Here is a 21,261-nt window from a genome sequence, read left to right as displayed (position 1 = left end):
TGTGTGCCAATGCTACTGGTGATTGCAAAGTGAAGCCTTTATTAGTGTATCACTCTGAAACTCCCAGAGCGTTCAGGCAAAAGAATGTCCTCAAGGATAATTTGTGTGTGCTGTGGAGGGCAAACAGTAAGGCATGGGTCACTAGGGAATTTTTCTATAACTGGTTACACCATGCATTTGCCCCCAATGTGAAAAATTACCTAACTGAAAAGAAATTAGAACTTAAGTGCCTCCTGGTGTTAGACAATGCCCCTGGTCATCCTACAGACGTGGCAGAGCGACTTTATGGGGACATGAGCTTCATTAAGGTGAAGTTTTTGCCTCCTAATACCACTCCTCTCCTGCAGCCCATGGACCAGCAGGTTATTTCCAACTTCAAGAAACTGTACACAAAAGCTCTGTTTGAAAGGTGCTTTGTAATGACCTCAGAAACTCAACTGACTCTAAGAGAGTTTTGGAGAGATCACTTTAATATCCTCAATTGTGTAAACCTTATAGGTAAGGCTTGGGAGGAAGTGACAAAGAGGACCTTGAACTCTGCTTGGAAGAAACTGTGGCCAGAATGTGTAGACAAAAGGGATTTTGAAGGGTTTGAGGCTAACCCTGAGAATCCTGTGCCAGTTGAGGAATCCATTGTGGCATTGGGAAAGTCCTTGGGGTTGGAGGTTAGTGGGGAGGATGTGGAAGAGTTGGTGGAGGAGGACAATGAAGAACTAACCACTGATGAGCTGCTAGATCAACTTCAACAGCAAGAGGCCACACCTGAGGAAATTGCTTCGGAGGAGGGGAGAGAGAAATTGAAGAAGTTGCCTACTTCAAAGATTAAGGAAATCTGTGCAAAGTGGCTTGAAGTGCAAACCTTCATGGATGAAAATCACCCTCACACAGCTATTGCAAGCCGTGCTGGTGATTATTACACTGACAATGTTGTGAAACACTTTAGGCAAGTCATAAAGGAACGAGAGGTACAGGCCACTATGGACAGATATCTTGTGCGAAAGAAGTCCAGTGACTCTGAAGCTGGCCCTAGTGGCATTAAAAGAAGAAGGGAAGTAACCCCAGAAAAGGACTTACTACCTCAAGTCCTAATGGAAGGGGATTCCCCTTCTAAACACTAACACACTCTCTCCCCTCCTCCCATCCCATCAATCATCACCAGATCTTCAATAAAAGTAAGTGTCATTTAATTGTGCATGCCTTTTTCAGTTTGTGTGTATTAAAATTAACATTTCATGTGGTAAAAAAAATTTTTTTTCATACTTTTGGGCGTCTTGCACGGATTAATTTTATTTCCATTATTTCTTATGGGGAAAATTCATTCGCATAACGATTATTTCGCATAACGATGAGCCCTCTTGCACGGATTAAAATCGTTAACCGGGGGTCCACTGTATTTCAGTTTTGCCAATTTCCTTCACAAAGCAAAATTGGGACCTACACAGGCCAAAATCAATCAAAACTTCTTTGAGACTGGCCAGCATTGAAAAATTAAGCAAGCAAGTAAGTACATTAAGTGAATAAGTAAGCAAGCAAGCAATTGTTAATTATGCTTTTGGTATGTAACATTATTTTTTTTTTTTTTACAATGTTCTTTGGAGGGCACAATGAGTGCCCATAACTTAGAATAGCCCGATAAAGTCAAACACTGTGACTTATTTCAGTTATTTCACAGAAATCAGTTTGTTTGATAAAACTGACACTTTAAAACTGACACAGCCCAAAATCAAGAAGCTTCCTTTGAGGAAAATGTATCGGCATGAAAATTTTGAAGACAACTAAAATATGCATTTTGCAGTTATGGCAGAGAATCCAATAAAATTTGCAGCTACACAGCTTCAAGCCATTCAAGGGCCCCAGTGGAAATTAAATCACTTTGTTTGACCTTTTTGAGTTATTTATTTTTTTTATTAACACACTGGCTGATTCCCACCAAGGCAGGGTGGCCCGAAAAAGAAAAACTTTCACCATCATTCACTCCATCACTGTCTTGCCAGAAGGGTGCTTTACACTTTACCTTTTTGAGTTATCCTAGGTAATTTACTATATGATTATCGTACTTATGTGTACCTGTACCCAAATAAACATACTTTTTTACTAGGGGTCAAATAGCAGCTGGGGAATGAGAGGCATTCACATTTGATTTGGTTTTCTTTTTTTTTAGTCTTATATCTTATACTGTGGCCTGGTGGCTAAAGTTCTCACTTCACACAGCGAGGGTCCAGGTTCAATTCCCGACAAAGGAGTGGAGACATTGGACATGTTTCCTTACACTGGTTGTCTATGTTTCCCATCAGTAAAATGGGTACCTGGGTGTTAGTCGACTGGTGTGAGTTGCATCCTGGGACTCTGACCTAATTTGCCCAAAATGCTCTGCATAACAAGTGGCTTTGTGTAGTAGTACAGTGGTAACTTGATTCATTCCAGAAGGCTGTTCGAGTGCCGATACCGAACAAATTTGTTCCCGTAAGGAATAATGTAAATTACCTGGAGAGAGTTCCGGGGGTCAACGCTCCCGTGGCCTGGTCTGTGACCAGGCCTCCTGGTGGATCAGAGCCTGATCAACTAGGCTGTTACTGCTGGCTGCACACAAACCAACGTATGAGCCACAGCCCGGCTGGTCAGGAACTGACTTTAGGTACTTGTCCAGTGCCAGCTTGAAGACTGCCAAGGGTCTGTTGGTAATCCCCCTTATGTATGCTGGGAGGCAGTTGAACAGTCTCGGGCCCCTGACACTTATTGTATGGTCTCTTAACGTGCTAGTGACACCCCTGCTTTTCATTGGGGGGATGTTGCATCGTCTGCCAAGTCTTTTGCTTTCATAGTGAGTGATTTTCGTGTGCAAGTTCGGTACTAGTCCCTCTAGGATTTTCCAGGTGTATATAATCATGTATCTCTCCCGCTTGCGTTCCAGGGAATACAGGTTTAGGAACCTCAAGCGCTCCCAGTAATTGAGGTGTTTTATCTCCGTTATGCGTGCCGTGAAGGTTCTCTGTACATTATCTAGGTCAGCAATTTCACCTGCCTTGAAAGGTGCTGTTAGTGTTCAGCAATATTCCAGCCTAGATAAAACAAGTGACCTGAAGAGTGTCATCATGGGCTTGGCATCCCTAGTTTTGAAGGTTCTCATTATTCATTATCTCATTTCAGACCCCCAAAAATACACTTACAAAAGAACATACAAAAATACACTTGCATAATTGTTCAAGTTGGGAGCTGTTTGAAACTCGAGGTACTAGGCCTGTACACCTTGTACATATACTTGTAGTAAATAAAGATATTATTATTATTATTTCTATTCATTCAGACATGGTTGTTATACCAAGAATTATAGTTATGTAGAATAATCATTGTACCTAATTCATAGCCATGTCTGCTGATATAATCTTCAGAGAACTATATGTGAAAACAGATAAAGTTGTAATAAACAACTATCAATGAATAAACAGAAAGATGGACATGGGGGCACAAACCACTGCCTGTAAATTGATAATAAAGCATCAAACTGTCACTTTACAGGCCTCAGTTTGTGCCCCCATGTTTATCTTTGTTTATTCATTGACAGTTGTTTATTATGACTTAATCTGTGTTCATAGAGTATATGGCCTAGAGAGATGCAGGAATAGATCTACTGTTAAAGCTCCTGGGCTATAGGAAGGAGTTCAGTTGGGTTACAGATAGTGCCTCTAATGGAATTTATTACAATAAGTGCTAGTTCCAACTCCTTCCTTTTTGTAAGCCTGGTGGTGAAGATGGTAAGAGATACATCATTACTAAATAATATTGAAGCCATTCAGAAGAGCAAGACTTGTGTGTATTTTTCATGACTTAATGGGGATAAAAATTTAACATTTTACATGTAAGTTGGGAAACGTACACCTACACACCTAAATTTCACTCTTCGCCATTGTTGAATTAGGAGGCAACTTTCTGAATGTTTGGAACCAAAGCAGCAAGTAGTTCTTAAAGTTATCAGAGTCATTCCAGAAATTTTGGAATAGGTTCTACAACATTAGTCATAAGGCATCTGTATACCAATAGTTCTAAGAATCTTGCCCTCATTACCGTACATAAGTGTTGAAAATTTCATGCTGATTGGACGAGGCCTTCTCATCTTATGCACAAAATAAAAATGAAATTTAGAGGAAGGAAAAAATCAGGCAACCACTTAAACTTCTCCCTTCAGGATATCTAAAAATAATTTTGATTTAACTGATGGACAATATGTAGTATTTTAAATTTCATTAAAAATATTATTCATTGAGTATAAAATATTCAGGAATCAGCTCTGTTTGGCTAGATTTAGTGTGGATATGGGAAGTGCCCCCTTCCCCTTCTTTTTTTCTATTAGGCCTCATTCTAATAAAACCTCTTACTGAGACTTCACTGAAAGTCCCCTCTTTGACACAAACTCTCTCTTTGAGCAAGTGGAGGCAAATGGTTTTTATGACTTGACATGCTGTTGGAGTGTGAGCAAAGTAGCATTTATGAATGGATTCAGGAAAACTGGTTAGTTGGACTTGAATCCTGGGGGTGGAGATAATTTTGCAGTTTTTGAACTGTAGTGTTGGCACACCTCTGGCAAGACAAGTAATGGGGTGAGTGATGGTGAAAGTGATTCTTCTTTTTTGGGTCATTTTGCCTCAGTGGGAAATGGCTGATATGTTAATAAAAACAAATTATTATTTTTATTATTATTATAGTCATGCACAAGTGCTAAACCCATAGGGATTATACAGCACTTGGGGAATGAATGGTAGTCTGATCCAAGGAAGAAGAGAATATCTCAAATAGCTAATCAAGAGCCTTTCACCATGTAGGTAAAGACACTTAGGTACATTATTATTATTATAATCAAAAATAAGCGCTAAGCCACAAGGACTATACAGCGCTGCAGGGCAGGAAGGAAGCGAGGGCATCAGGTGGCAAAAGGGAGATGGATGAGTAATAGGTTATGGATAACAGCGGGGCAGTGGATGGTGAAAGGGTAAAGGGCAGCAAGAGACTGAACTAGAAAGGGCTGAGGGGAGTGCGAAAAGTATCATCAGAGTTTGTGGAGTAAATCAGTCGTTGTCAAGAAGTCAATGAGAGAGTCAGGATTAAAAGAGGGTCCATCAGCAAGAAGGGAAGGTGAAGAGAGAGTAGTAGAACGAAGACGACGTTGGAGGTAAATTCTGCATGCTCGTTGATTGAGAGGGCAGTCTAACAGAATGTGGCTAATCGATACTGGAACTTGACACTGCTCACAGAGAGGAACAGGGTGCCTCTCCATGAGATACCCATGAGTAAGACAAGTGTGACCAATGCGAAGGCGGGAGAGAGTGGTCTCCCAACCTCGGCACTGATGACAAGAAGATGGCCAGTAACCTATGCTCGGTTTAATAGAATGAAGTTTGTTACCGAGCAGAGTTGACCAACGTTGTTGCCAACGGGTGCGAAGGTGGGTAGCTGTTGCAGCAAAATAGTCCAGAAATGGAACACCTCGATAGGAAATTGGTAGGTCATGTACTGCTGACCGCGCAGCAGTGTCTGCCTGTTCATTGCCCTGTACGTCGACATGACCAGGGACCCAACAAAAAACAATATCTTTATGTTTGGTAGAGATACGGCGTAGCCAAAGTTGGATACGGAGAACTAGGGGATGAGATGTATCAAATTTTCGTATAGCCTGTAGAGCACTAAGGGAGTCTGAGACTACTACAAATGATGACACAGGCATAGATGCGATACGAATAAGTGCTGCAAGAATGGCATACAGTTCAGCAGTAAAAATGCTAGCTGAAAATAGTAAATGTCCCCGCACGACGCTGTCCGGAAACACTGCTGCGAATCCGACGCCGTCTGAAGACTTAGAGCCATCTGTGTACACAGTGGTGGCATGAGAATGGGAGTGGAAGTGATCAAGAAAAAGAGAGCGGGAAGCCACCGTAGGCAGTTGAGCTTTCGAGCAAGGGAGTGAGAAAGAACAGACCCGAACAGCTGGAACTTCCCAGGGGGGTAGGGAAAAGTGAGATGCTACATGAACATATAAAGGTGGTAACTGAAGGGAAGACAAGAGTGAATGTAGGCGAAGAGAAAAGGGACGGAGCAAACAGGGGCGGCGAATGAATAAAGAATGTCTACTAATATCGGTGACCATTCTATAAATGGAAGGATTGTGTAGATCGTGAGAGCGTACATAGTAGCGAAGGCAATGGGCATCACGGCGATCAGACAAGGATGGAACATTCGCTTCTGTATAGAGGCTCTCAACAGGGGAAGAGCGAAAAGCACCAAGGCACAAACGTAATCCTTGGTGATGGATAGAGTTAAAGCTAGAGAGAGTAGCAGGAGAGACACTTAGGTACAGTTCATGGCATTTATTAAAGGAAATATAAAGCAATTTGTGGCAAAATGTTTCCTTTAATAAGTGTCCTGAATGATACCTGGAGAGAGTTCCGGGGGTCAACGCCCCCGTGGCCCAGTCTGTGACCAGGCCTCATTGTGGATCAGAGCCTGATCAACCAGGCTGTTACTGCTGGCTGCACACAATCCAACGTATGAACCACAGCCCGGCTGGTCAGGTACCGACTTTAGGTGCTTGTCCAGTGCCTGCTTGAAGACAGCCAGGGGTCTATTGGTAATCCCCCTCATGTATGCTGGGAGGCAGTTGAACAGTCTCGGGCCCCTGACACTTATTGTGTTGTCTCTTACCGTGCTAGTGACACCCTTTACTTTTCATTGGGGGATGTTGCATCGTCTGCCGAGTCTTTTGCTTTCGTAGTGAGTGATTTTCGTGTGCAAGTTCGGTACTAGTCCCTCTAGGATTTTCCATGTGTATATAATCATGTATCTCCCACCTGCGTTCCAGGGAATACAGGTTCAGGAACCTCAAGCGCTCCCAGTAATTGAGGTGTTTTATCTCCGTTATGTGTGCTGTGAAGGTTCTCTGTACATTTTCTAGGTCAGCAATTTCACCTGCCTTGAAAGGTGCTGTTAGTGTGCAGCAATATTCCAGCCTAGATAGAACAAGCGACATGAAGAGTGTCATCATGGGCTTGGCATCCCTAGTTTTGAAGGTTCTCATTATCCGTCCTGTAATTTTTCTAGCAGATGCGATTCATACAATGTTATGATCCTTGAAGGTGAGATCCTCCAGCATGATTACTCCCAGGTCTTTGACGTTTGTTTTTCGCTCTAATTTGTTGCTGGAATTTGTTTTGTACTCTGATGAAGATTTAATTTCCTCGTGTTTACCATATCGGAGTAATTGAAATTTCTCATCGTTGAACTTCATATTGTTTTCTGCAGCCCATTGAAAGATTTGGTTGATATCCGCCTGGAGCCTTGCAGTGTCTGCAATGGAAGACACTGTCATGCAGATTCCGGGTGTCATCTGCAAAGGAAGACACGGTGCTGTGGCTGGCATCCTTGTCTATGTCAGATATGAGGATGAGAAACAAGATGGGTGCGAGTACTGTGCCTTGTGGAACAGAGCTTTTCACCGTAGCTGCCTCGGACTTTACTCTGTTGACGACTACTCTTTGTGTTCTGTTTGTGAGGAAATTATAGATCCATCTACCAACTTTTCCTGTTCTTCCTTTAGCACACATTTTGTGCACTATTATGTCATGGTCACACTTGTCGAAGGCTTTTGTAAAGTCTGTATATATTACATCTGCATTCTTTTTGTCTTCTAGTGCATCAAGGACCTTGTCGCAGTGATCCAGTAATTGGGACAGACAGGAGCGACCTGCTCTAAACCCATGTTGCCCTGGGTTGTATAATTGATGGGTATCTAGATGGGTGGCAATCTTGCTTCTTAGGACCCTTTCAAAGATTTTTATGATATGGAATGTTAGTGCTATCGGTTTGTAGTTCTTTGCTATTGCTTTACTGCCCCCTTTGTGGAGTGGGGCTATGTCTGTTATTTTTAGTAACTGTGGGACAACCCCCATGTCCATGATCCCTCTCCATAGGATGGTAAAAGCATGTGATAGGGGCTTCTTGCAGTTCTTGATGAACATGGAGTTCCATGAGTCTGGCCCTGGGGCAGAGTGCATGGGCATGTCATTTATCGCCTGTTCGAAGTCATTTGGCTTCAGGATAACATCGAATAGGCTTATGTTTACCAAATTCTGTGGCTCTCTCGTAAAAAATTCATTTAGATCTTCGACTCTCAGTCTGGTTAGCGGCTTGCTAAAAACTGAGTCATATTGGGACTTGAGTAGCTCACTCATTTCCTTGCTGTCATCTGTGTAGGACTCATCTTGTTTAAGTAGGGGTCCAGTAGTGGATGTTGTTCTCGACTTTGATTTGGCATAAGAAAAGAAATACTTTGGGTTTCTTTCAATTTCATTTAAGGCTTTTAGTTCTTCTCGCGATTCCTGACTCCTATAAGATTCCTTTAGCTTTAGTTCGATGTTTGCTATTTCTCTGACCAGTGTCTCCCTACGCATTTCAGATATATTGGCCTCTTTTAGCCGCTCTGTTATTCTTTTCCGTTGCCTGTAAAGGGAGCACTTGTTTCTTTCTATTTTACATCTCCTCCTTTTTCTTAAAGGAATAAGCCTTGAGCATACATCGAGTCCCACAGAGTTAATCTGTTCTAGGCATAAGTTGGGGTCTGTGTTGCTTAGTCTATCTTCCCAGCTTATATCGTTTAGGACTTGGTTTGCTTGCATATGCATTTTTATCCCTGTTGTCAGTATCACCATGCCATTTACGACCAGCCCTTCACCAGCACCAGGGCATCTGCTTGGCACATCATTCTCTCCTTGGAAGTCTAGGTCTCATCATACTGTTTACTGGCCATATAATTCTCTTTCAATCATACAGATAAGATGTAGCCGTATATTACACTCAATGACACCCTGAGTGACATTTGTGAGCAGGAGAAAATGAACCCAAAAAAATTGTGAGTTTTTTGACCAGCCATGAGGAAGAGGGTGAAACAGATCTTCTGGAGGAAATGATAGGGTGTAATGGAACACGGGGTTTGTGAGTTTTAGGAAGATAGTAGAAATAAAACGGAGAGGTACAGGTAACACATTCAGACATTTGCAAATCAAAGTCAGGTGGGCAGCGATTAGAGGAAGTACAAAATTTGAGGTTGAAAGTTTTCTTGGTGTGATTAAAGATGGTCAAAAATGGGGAGCATAATTGTAAGTGCCACAGAGTAAGAGCTTTTCTGGAGGTAATCCTCATGATTAAGAACAATCACTTAGTTGTTTTTGTCAGAAGGAAAGAGAGCAAGATTAGTAGCAGATTAGAGAAATCAGGGCAAAGTGATAAAGAAGGGGCAACTCATAGAAAAAAAGGGTTAGTAAGGGCAAGGATGAGAACACCACCTCACTGATACCAGTGAAAGGAGTCACAGGAAAAGGTTGATATGAGGACTGGGTGAAGTGGCAGTGGTAAGACCATAACTAAAAAGTTCAGGTTGATGATGGAAAAGTGGGTCACAGTGAGAGAATTTGGACCAAGAGCTCTTAGAGATAAGACGGTGTAGTTAAAAATGCATTTTCTACTAGCTATTTAGTAGAAAGTATGAGCTGCTAGATTAAGAGGAAGACATGTTCAGGAAAGTAAAATCCAAGGTATTGAAATTAACCCGTAAACAGTCCAAACGTATATATACGTTTTTTCAACATTTGAAAGTATGTAAAAAAGGTAATCTTTTTTTTTTTTTACATTTGAAAATGTGTAAAAAAACTTTGATCTACTTTTTTTGTTATATTTGAAAATATGTAAAAAAAACGTAGATCTACTTTTGGAGCATTACACATGTGAACATAGATCTGCCTGGACCGTTTACGGGTTAAGAAAATGGGAGAAGGGGACAAAACTTTTTCAGTAAGACAGTTACTGAGGGAATAATTGAATGCTGGGAGAATATGCTTTTTCTAGAGTTATTGTCTCTGTGAAACATTTCTCCTATACACTATCATCATCTTATTTATATCAGTGAAACATGGATTAATATGAAAGGTCTATTACTTTTGTCATGCATAGTTCTTAAGAGAAACAAAAATTAGGATATGAATTTTTATTTAGACATACACCTAATATATATACACAGGCATCAAATAAGCAATCGTGGAATAACCTCAGCAAAAATGCTCACATAATTACTGCATAATTAAATAATAAAACACAAAATATACAAACTGCACTTTTGCTTCCCTGTACAGACTCACACTTATATTATTATATTTATGTATGCACAGTTCTTAAAAAAACATCTAAAATAACCATCACTTGGTTATCACCATTAAGATCCTCTAGCCTCTAAGTCTGACAAGATTAAAAAAAAATTACTGTACTTCAGTCTTTCAGATTGATTATTGTCATATTCACAAAATTGTACTAAACCTATGGGCACAAATTCGAGAGAGCAAGGGTGATGCTGTCACCTCATCCTGCATGTGCATCTCAAGTCATGTACTGGCATCTATTATTATACATATTAAGGAATCTCATGCACTTCCTATTTTTCTGATGTCGTAACCCCTTTGCCATGTAGCATTGTATAAATCTTATTGATTTAGCACATTTTTGTGAATATAATAGTACACTAGTAAGGAACTTCTACTAAAAGGTAGTGTTGATAAATAACTTTTTCCTGTTTTAATACAATTTGTCAATTGTACTGGGAACCAATAGAAAATAGGAGCAGTTAATTAATGGAGTTTTAATACAAGTATGAACATTTGAGGTGCAATAAGATAGACAAAAAAACTGTAGTCAACTTGAGGAATTGATACTGCATTTGGCAACAAACCTTTCAAGTTGTACTGTTTTAGTGGAAGAGAACATTCCGGCTCCCCAGCTCATAAGCCAAAGCTGTATAAACAAGTGCATTTTAGCAAGACATAAGACAATTGGCATCAGCTTAGATTCTTTATACCAAAAGTTCTAAATACTGTACTGTAATAAAATTTAATTAGCATAATTAACTGTTACAAGGTGTAATAATGTTGATATAAACTTACTGACAATATGTTAGGTAAAAGCGCAACTAATGCAACATTTTACTGTGGCAACGTTTTGCTCTCCAGGAGCTTTGTCAAGCAGTTATGTAACAGCTTGACAAAGCTCCTGGAAAGCTAAAAGTTGCCACAATAAAATATTGCATTAATTGCACTTGTGTCTTTTTACCTAACGTATTGTTACAAGGTGTTTATAATCTTAAATGTAAACCAGATTATTTACTTTAAGTTAAAATTTGAGGCACTAAAATACAAATTAGAGATGCACATAATGCGTGTCTGGATTTGTAAATTAGATCATTGCATGAAAGGCGAGATTTTTCAGTTGAAGGACAACCCTGAAGTGGATTGTGATATTCATTCTTTTTCAAGCTTTGAGTCCCATTCTAATAACTATACTAACATGTAATGAGTTGTACCACTTAGAAATTGGTAGTTTTAAAGATACAGATACACTGAGAATATGAATAGCAACTTGACTTTTGCAGTATTGTACAACATATAGTAAGATTCTTCATGTCATAATATATTAGATAAAAAATATAAGAATAATGTTTACAAAGTATATGAATGCTGCCATGAGCTAAATTGACCCACATATGTACTCTGTATATGTTTCAAGTGTAAACTACACAATATTAACAAATGAATTTGCAGAGGAAGTAAACCCCTTGCAGTAGTGTTAAAAAAAAAAAAACACTAAATAGCAGTATATCTTCATCACTACTTTAGACAAATCTTAAGCTATAGATGCAATTTTGTCAGCTTTGCCAATTAGTGGTTTATAGGTACAAAGCAATGACAGATATCTGCAGAAAGACGCCATAATGTTTCAACTGAAATACAGTGCTGGCTGCATCTTATAATTCAGTTCAGTGAATGTTTTTAAGAATATTAAATGTTAAGGGTGACATGGATTTATCCACACGCCAAAGGCTGTTAGTGCTTCAAAAAAAAAAAAAAGTGATTTTGACAATGAAAGTGTAAAATATTGCCTGGCAAAAATACTCTGTAAAAGGAGGATAAATTTAGATATCAAATTATGAAATTTATGACATGTGAATTTCAAGGTGTAACAGTAGACTCTTAATGCATATTTATTATTTGAAATGTGTTTCCCCACATAACACAATTTATAACTTGATACCCGCAATTAACATACTGAAGCCCATTTTTGTCACAACATTGTCAGTAACAATCATAAATAAAACTAAACTTGAGTCATTTGACACTGCACAATTGACAGTATTGAAAGAAAAGTGCAGCAGATTGAGTACAGTAAGGGCTAGACAAGATAGAATTAGAAAATATTTATTAAAGAATATGTAACAGAGCTGCTAATGGAGAAGTAAGACAGTATAATACTTTCAGAGAAGAAGGCTGAGAGAATAAACAGCAGGGTTAGATGGCTACCACAAACTTGGCTAGCCTTGCGCATTAGAGCAGGATGCCCGTCCATATGATGACAATGAGTGAACGTGTTACAATAGAGCTAATGCTCAATTGAGAGAGAACATTCTATAAGAGGTGAGTAGAAAGTACTGTTTGTTTGAAACTTTTTTTTTTTTTTAGGCAATTTTTATTTCTCTACAGCAATTTTAACACTGTAATAATAATGGCCCTGAAATGCACATGTCGGAGTGTAACTATGCTCTGTGCCATTACTAGATCCCATAGTTTTGATATCTTAAAAAAATAAGTCTTGTAAAAGAAGATGTAAAGTTACTAATGTATTATGTTTAGCTCATGCCTAATTTTTTGCACCACTATATTCATATGAGCTCAGCTTCATTATTTATGTGCCAATGGAACATTTAACCAAAGTTCATTGTCAAGCCCTTTTATGAAAGCTACTCTAATGTCTGAAAAGTAGTATAATAGAAGGATTACAAATACAGTTTATAAAAAAGGATATATACAATTATATACAAGGTTTAAGATGCATTTACTTGTATAAAATTTAAGGAGATCAACTGGAAGATACATAAGGACCTGGTCCCAAATTTACACACTGCCATAACTGAATAGCAAGAGATGCAGGATAAACCCAGTGTAAAGCAGGGATGCCATAGGCACAATATGGAAATACTGTCAACATTCATGACCCAAGACTCTTCAACCTATCAGCAGATATTGGAAATATTGCCAGAACAAGTGTAAAAGTCTTAAGAGAAAATTGGATTACTATCTCTAAAGTGCCAAATTAATTAAGCTATGTAGGCCAGCAGACCACCAATTAGCTGACAGGCAATCAACAGAGAAGTTTGGCCCCAGGCCAGGCCAGGCTGCAGGGGGTAGAAAGACCCTTAAAATCTGTCACAGGTAAAAATCACAGGTCACTATTTTAGGGGTATTCTGTACTGCAATTGTGTATTTATTTAATTTGTGTTGGATAGAAGCAGTGTCAGATGTCAAGCTAGTAGCTTACTGTAGAGTTCACACAAACATGAAGTATAAAATGCATGATGTGGCGGTTGATTTCGAGATAACAGTAATTTGAATGAAAATTTTTAACTCATTAGATATAATAAGTAAAAAAACCTCTACCCAGAATAATTATATAACAATAAATGATCAGAGAAATTTTGCAGTAAATTTAGATCCTCAAAATTTAAATATTTGTGATTGACTAAATGTACATGTTCTTCATCAGTAAAATTTTACCCTAGTTTGTAATATTTTCCAAAAAATTAGCACCTCCTCCATGTTAAACAAATTAAGGCTTTAATTAATACAAAAATATATTATGGCAAGTACTTTAATGAGGTTTCAACACTAAAACTTGTTTAGGAGTACAGTAGTGCTATTTGGAACTATTATTATTTTTTTTTTTATCAAAATGAAATGTATGTTGATTTTTACTTATTAAAGCTTTGAAGGTTTTGCATATACAGTACTATATGTACTATTTCCTGACATATATGAGATTTTTTTTAATTCATTCTTCAAAAGTTTTAACTGTAATTAACTTTTGCATCCTACTATGTGTCATTATCTTTGCACAGCCAAAGCATCTTGATGTAGTATACTGTATTTTTAGCTCTCATCCTTTATACTTTTTATATACAGTATTTAACTAATGATTATCTTAAACTTCTTATTTTCAAGTCTCGATATACAGTCTCGCCTCACTTAGCAACGTACTCGTTTACTGACGCCTCAGACTTACAACGGGCTCTCTGACCAGTATTTAAATAATGTATATTAGAGCTGATTTCCTCTATTCTGTTAATTTCGATATACAGTACACTATTGTATAAACATTTAAAAATATACCAGAAATGTTATAAATGATGCGAAGGCGACATTAAAACAATATCAAAGATGGTTGACACAAACCCACTACCATTACAGTATGCTTCTCACTTAGCGATGAATTCGTTTAATGACGGTCTTAGGAATGGAACTGCGTTGTTAAGTGAGGAGAGGCTGTATATTTCACTCTTGTGAGAGCCGGACAGACTCTTGCCATCTCCCGAGACTTGCCCTACACGTACGAATGTATAGTCACACCTACATCAGATTCACCTATACGGCACTTTTCTAGAGTAAATTTCAGTTCAGCGAATGTCATTACGTCTGACTTTACGTCACCTACATCATTATTCCTTAAAAAATAGGACTGTTTTTTTTAGTGTTCTTTAAGGTTTGACAATAGTTATATTCTTTCGTGAGTTGTTTACGCTAGTTTAATGGCGTTTGTCATTTTAAGGCATTACGCCTGGTTTACGTCATGGCTCCTGAAACCAATTAATGATGTAGGATGGGGAATGACTGTATTTTTCTTCTCTCCAACTTCAGTAATTTCTAACTGCATGTTTTTTATAATATGTATACAAGAGCAGATTTAGGGTAGTGCAAAAAACAATAGTGCACTCGTGTTATAAGTTAAAATACTGTATCCAGCAGTTTCTGGCATGTCAGTGGAAAATGCTTAAAATTTTATTATAAATTAAAACGGCAGCATTAATAGTTAACAACAAAATGTTTTATATATTATTGGAAATAAATGGTATAAAATACCGAAAATGGAAAAATAAACACAGAAGCAATATAATGTGATTCTTTATTGACAATGTGACTTGATAAAGCCCACTGTGTGGGTGAAATGTTGTCAAAGGATCACATTATACTGTTTGTTTATTTTTCCTTTATATATTATTGTTATATTTGTGGGGAGCACTAAACCAGTAGGGGTCATACAGTGCCTGGGGGAAATGAAAAGCATTTAAACTCAAAGAATTAAAGTACAGGTCTAATTCTTTAGATCAAGAGCCCCTCACCAGCAGTGTTTTATATAAATAGTTTTCAGCTCCAGGTGATTATAGACTCAAGAAATTGAAAGTTGCCCTCCTCTTCCTTGGATTAAATCTAACTACCTTTCATTCTCCAATTGCTGTATGCCCTGTGGGTTTAGTGTTTCCCTATGAATAAAATAAGTCGACACTTTCTGCACCTTTACTGTTGTCAAGTACAATTCACCCCTTTCAATAATGAATAATAAGATGCTTATTTCAGAAGTGTGTGCAGAAGCAGAGGGGGTGCCATAGTTGATGTAAGTCAGCACCATTCAAGAAAGTGCCTATGCCAACAATATGGCTGTTGGAGAGGAGAGCAAAGCAAGCAAGCATATCAAGAGAGCAGAAGCGATGTAGAATTACTCTTCTAATGAAGCATTACTGAGTACTCAGAGGAAAATGAATGAAAAATAGCTAAGGCACTCTTGCAAACAACAGGGCCCCACACGAGGCAATTGCTGAGGCCAAGGATTTCTGATTCACTGTACTATAAAGGTGATGCCAGCGAAATATCCAGGGATTGACTTCCTTGGGTCAAATCTCAACTGCCTTTTTTTTTTCCCCAGGCATATTATGATCTCTATGGGTTTAGAACCTCCCCTTCCCATAAATGTACATATTACATTCATGGGGTAAGCACTAAACCTGCAGGGTTCATACAGCACTGTATGACCCTTAAGGGTTTAACATGATTGTAATCATACAGCACCTGGGGAAATAGGAGGTAACCAGGTTTAATCCATAAATATAATGAAGATGAATGGAGCAAGTGAAATCTGTATTTCTTTTTGAATATAGTTTAGTGTTTTGGTTATGTGCACACCTCTATATGATAGTAGTTATAACTTTGAAAAAAAATTTCATTTGTGTACCTTGCCTACTGAACAGTCACATTTTGTAACTACAGTACTACATTCCATATAAAATATACTTGTGTATTTTAACCCCATATAATCTACACAATCACAAATTGACTATAATTTTCAATATAGTACTGTAATTATTATATTTGCTTTAGAAAATTACAATGGTTTTCTGTAATATTCCAAACTTCACTCATCTTACAAAAAAAAAAAAAAAGTTATTGAATAGTTAATGTCTATATGTACTGTGTAAACACAAGGACTTATGTCATTGTCTACATGATCTTAACTCTTTTTGATTGTGCACCACACTTTTTATCAATATATTAATGTTTACATCTAATGTAAAACATACCAAAATTACTGTTACCTCTATTCTCTCTTCAAATGCAATAACATTATACTGAACTGATGCAATAACCCGCACAAGAGACAAAGTTATGATGAGAGTTCAGTTTGACTTGGACCATAAGTAGTCTTTAGTTGATGGTCCAAGTTGGACTGAAAAGTCGTCATAAATTTTAACCTCCTGTGCGCAGGTTATTTGAGTATTGTGCCTTTTCATTCTTCGTTAAAATAAGAAAAAAGTAAATTTACAAAATAATATACAGTTCCTTGGCAATTGACGCTGACCTTGGTCCCACAGTCACTAATGATTTCTCGATTAAGGAGAAAATCACTGAGCATCTACTTAACAATAAATAACAAAAAGACTAAGGTGAAAACAATGCAAACCTGACTAGCAATACAGCAGTGATACGGTAATCATGAACAGCCTCCATACAATGAGAACTTTCGGGTACAATAAAGATGAAAAAAAAGTGTGAAGTTTACAGGTGAAGATGATACAGTCCAGTGTTTGGATTAATGTGTTATGAACATTCATTGATGAAAGAAACTACCTAGGCAAAAAAATGAAACGGGTCAAAAAAAACAAACAAACTGCAAACGGAATTTTGTCCTCAGACCTGCTGAAGAAGGTCTGAGGTCAAAATATACATTTCTCTTGTTTCATTTTCTGTCTAGGTAAGGATAAGAATCTTCATTAGTACCCAATAACATGTACAGAAGGTCACCAACCTATGCATGAGGATCATTGTTCTTTTTCAACAAATATGAATTTGTAACTTTAGAACCTATTTTCCCATTGAAAATAGGTTGGGGACCCCCTGTTGGCAACAATGCTAAGTAAAAATACACAAAACTTCCTAGAGATATGCAGGTAATATACACTGGCATAAGAGAGAGAAACATACAGTATAAAGTTTGATACACATTGCATTATGCCAAGCAAATTTCTACAACTTCAGTGTTCACACACAGTGCTATGCATTTGACTCGTTTTATTTTTCACTTTTAAATACATTCCATAAATACTACTTGCAAGCCTCTCATAAAATGAAAGGCTTTCATATTTGCAGTTATACACACATTTAACACAAACTTAGAGTGAGGAAAAGGCAGTGAATGAACACTAAACATTTCAGTGAAATTATCAAAGTACGTGTATATAAAACTAAAAAAAAATATTCTAGTGTACATGGCAATTAAACTTAGTGAGATATTGTGTACAAAAATGATATTTTAATTTCTGTGGTCTCATGTGTTCTATAAATAATGTAATTACCATGTCCAACTATAAAAAATGTGCTTAAAAATAGTACTCTACCCATCATAACACAATATTTACAAAATAGTAGTAACATAAATAGGTATACTGTATTCACTATGACAAAAATAGCGAATGCATAGGCAAGGAGTAGACTGGCATAAATAAACCAATATTTATTTCGTTAGCTTCTAACGTAAATGTTAATACTTGGGTAAGTGCCGCTTATGGAACTGCTTCAACTCGATTACTAGTTAAACATATTTTATAATACAAGAGTTTTCATAAAACATAATATCACAATATCACAAACTAATTTCTTTGAGTTTTTACTTGAAATTAGCGTTTTAAAACTCACAAGACTTCCTAATGAAGATTCTTTCTCTACTTAGCATATACAGAACTCTGCCACACTAACACCACATATACGATGCTACCGAGTGTGGCAATTAGTGTGAAAGGACGGGTGTCACTAAATATTTTTAATCTCTTATCCTATCTTTCTGTTCTGTCTTTTCCTGGCCAAATGTCTCTTCACCCTAGGAAAGTGAAGACAATGACTAATGACAGTGACTGTAATAATAACTGGGTGATGATGACAAGACGACATTAGTAAATAATGGGCCTCCATAGCAAAGAACCCTAATAAAAAATAAATGGAGATTGTATCCAGTACCAAAATATTTAAATAATAGTATATAATACCTACAGGATGAGGATTTAAACACATGCAGCATCTGAGTATCAATATCTGAAGACATTTCATTAACCAGTGGCTTTTTCAATTCAACATAAAGATGATATATGAAGACAGAAGACAAAGTAATTCATCTCTAAGCTAATGTCTGAATTCACTAAGACTAAGGTATTTAACACAAACTTCCAGGATGTAGCACTGATTACCTTATCTTCCTCAAGGCTGGGGGGGACTGCCTTATTTTCAACTGTCTTCATGTACCATCTATGTAGAGAACTGAAAAAATTCACTGGCTGGTGAAACATCTTCAAATAACGATACCCAGGTGTTGCACGTGTGTAATTCCTCAATACCAAAACAGTCTTTCTGAACACTAAAAAAAAATCCTGTATATTTTCCTCTACTGCAAAATCAAAGTAAAACAACAAAAAAGGTATTCATTTATCCCAATATATCTCTCAATGCACAATTATATAAAACAATCTAAAAATGTCCTTTACCCTCTTACATTATATAAATTTTAACGAGTAAAAACAGAGTACAGCATAAGCATTTGCTTGAATTACCTTTAATAACTGAAGGGCTCCAGATCCAAGGCACTAGAGCTACCCTTCCTTTGATCAAACCTGATAACCTCCCATCTCCCAGGCACTGCATAACTCCTACACTTTAGCACTTCCCATGAATATATGCTTCGAATGCTGAAATTCTTAAAATTCTCAATTTCAAGCCACTTCAAATTATTTAAAGCCTTTAATTTGCTCAAAACAGTCAAGCTCTTGCACACCAAGCCATAAATGCAACAACAATGAAGAAAGGCTAAAGTTTATATTCAAGAGTGACAATGATCATTAAGATCATAAGCTTAGGAATTTTGAAGAGTATACATTAGATGTTGTAAAGTATCATTGAATTTTCTTAAAATTAATATTTGTTAATTAAATAATGTAATTACCGTATACACTTTTACCTCCATGTTGAATTAATGAGTTTCTCATGAGTGGAGGGGACTGGAAGAGTTGATAATATATTATAATTATGAAGTACATTCTATTACTAATTACTGTATCATAAATTTAAGGGAAAAATGAAATATGGAGAAAATAACAAAATAATATAGCTTCAGTCCCCTTGAGAGATGCTTTAATGCCAGTGAGGTGTGAGTTCCCAGGACCTGGATTTATCCTCATCTTCCACCCCAAATGAAGCTTCCATGACATCGGTGAGCAAGTTCTGATCAATGAACTGGACCTGCCCTTCTCTTCTAATTGAGCATGATTTCCTCCCATTTCCTAGGGTGCTGAATGACTACAGTTTTAGCACTCCCCAACAACAAAACAATCCCCTTCCTTGGATCGAATCTGAATGCCTCCTATTCAGCTTTAGTGATTCTCTGATGAATATAAAAAATATGGCTTAATGTCTGCATTCTGATGGATGAATAGGGATGCTGCAGTTAGGAGGGTTACTTGAATTATGATGTCTGCACACTTCTAGTTAGACAGCTATTGAATGAATGATGTGAATGAACTTCCCATTTTTTTGGTCACCTTACCTTGGTGGGAGATGGCCAGTAGGCTCATGAATAGTACTGTAATAACTCAAGATGTCAGAAACTGAAGTGGCAAAAAAAAAAAAATAATGACTTGGTAGAGAAATCTATGGGGCTTGTAAATTCTGATAAACTTTTATAGCTATTGAGTACTTCATAAATGAGCAGTGCTTAAAGAAGAGAGAGCACAAAAGAGTAATGCTGATGCAACATGGGCTGTTACTCTGTGCTGGGAAGCTGCAGCTCCTGAAACTTTGTCACTGACTGAGGCCTCCATATAGTAGGGATTTTCAACATTTGGGCAACCAAGCCAGAATGGTGCAGATAAGGCAGGAGACTTGGGCTTCACTTTCATTCGAAAGTCATCAAATTCCCAAAACACTTTGCCTTGGAAGAAGTATGTTGTACCTGGAATAAATATAACATTTAAATATCACTTGTGGAAGATGTAAATATTTATTTGGTACCAATTAAATAGTAATGTGAAGAAGAAATATTTGTGAAGGAGTTCAAAACATGAATGTATGTAATTACCTAGGTCTTACAAACCAATTGTAAATATACCTTATGAAAAAGCATATTGAAGGATAACTCAGTAAGCATAACAAGTCAAAGAGTTTTCAAACACTTTTCAATTACAGTATAAGCAGAATTACCAACAGGCCCTGTCTTTCTGAGGCAATTTAGTAAGTTTCTACACACTTCAAGATCAAATGGGTTGTGGTGTATAAAGCTGACAGTACCACAGACACCAACAACCTGACTGAATGTCTATCAACCAGGAAAAAATGGGCAGAAACTGGGCTTTGGGGACAATGATTAGAACTATCAGCAGGTTAATATGAAAATGGCATAAAATATCAACAAGTTGATAAGTAAGACACATATACAACAGTTGGGTATCTTTATTTGAAACGTTTCGCCTACACAGTAGGCTTCTTCAGTTGAGTACAGAAGAGTTTAGCAGAAGCTTCTGCTAAACTCTTCCGTACTCGACTGAAGAAGCCTACTGTGTGGGTGAAATGTTTCGAACAAAGATACACAACTGTTGCATATGTGTCTTACTTATCAGCAAGTAGACTAATCTGATGAGATTTTTGAACACTTTTGACCTGGTATTTCTTAACTATAAGAACCATTTTGTAGCATATCTTTAGATTTTTTTTTGTCTTATCTACAGGATAGGGAAAATAGATACAGAGAATGATTACAAAGTTAAACATCTATATCAGAAAATTTCCCAACAAAAAGAAAAAAAGTTGGAAGAAATATACA

At 37.3% G+C, this 21,261-nt stretch overlaps 2 protein-coding genes across 3 annotated transcripts in view; one reads left to right on the top strand and one right to left on the bottom strand.

Annotated features, from left to right (window-relative positions):
- The first annotated feature begins 100 nt into the window (after positions 1 to 100).
- On the top strand, positions 101 to 17,070 carry LOC128699446 (tigger transposable element-derived protein 1). Of its 2 annotated transcripts, none has more exons than XM_053792200.2 (3): positions 101 to 1,500; positions 12,339 to 12,494; positions 15,489 to 17,070. In XM_053792200.2, exon 1 carries the CDS (start codon positions 294 to 296, stop codon positions 1,116 to 1,118), a length of 825 nt encoding a protein of 274 aa, XP_053648175.2. In that variant the 5' UTR covers positions 101 to 293; the 3' UTR covers positions 1,119 to 1,500; positions 12,339 to 12,494; positions 15,489 to 17,070. The 2 variants fall into 2 exon arrangements, with proteins under 2 accessions (XP_053648175.2, XP_053648174.2); XM_053792199.2 differs by having other exon boundaries at positions 15,486 to 17,070.
- LOC128699444 (matrix metalloproteinase-25) overlaps positions 10,010 to 21,261 on the bottom strand; it is a 516,333-nt gene continuing 505,081 nt past the window's right edge. Inside the window, exon 12 of the mRNA XM_053792195.2 lies at positions 10,010 to 20,394. Coding sequence (XP_053648170.1) covers positions 20,141 to 20,394 — 254 coding nt within the window. The 3' untranslated portion in view covers positions 10,010 to 20,140. The remainder of the gene's footprint in view (positions 20,395 to 21,261) is intronic.

This window comes from Cherax quadricarinatus, chromosome 61 (assembly GCF_038502225.1).
Source record: "Cherax quadricarinatus isolate ZL_2023a chromosome 61, ASM3850222v1, whole genome shotgun sequence".
Classification (NCBI taxonomy): Eukaryota; Metazoa; Arthropoda; class Malacostraca; order Decapoda; family Parastacidae; genus Cherax; species Cherax quadricarinatus.
This window is presented reverse-complemented; position numbering and strand designations above follow the sequence as displayed.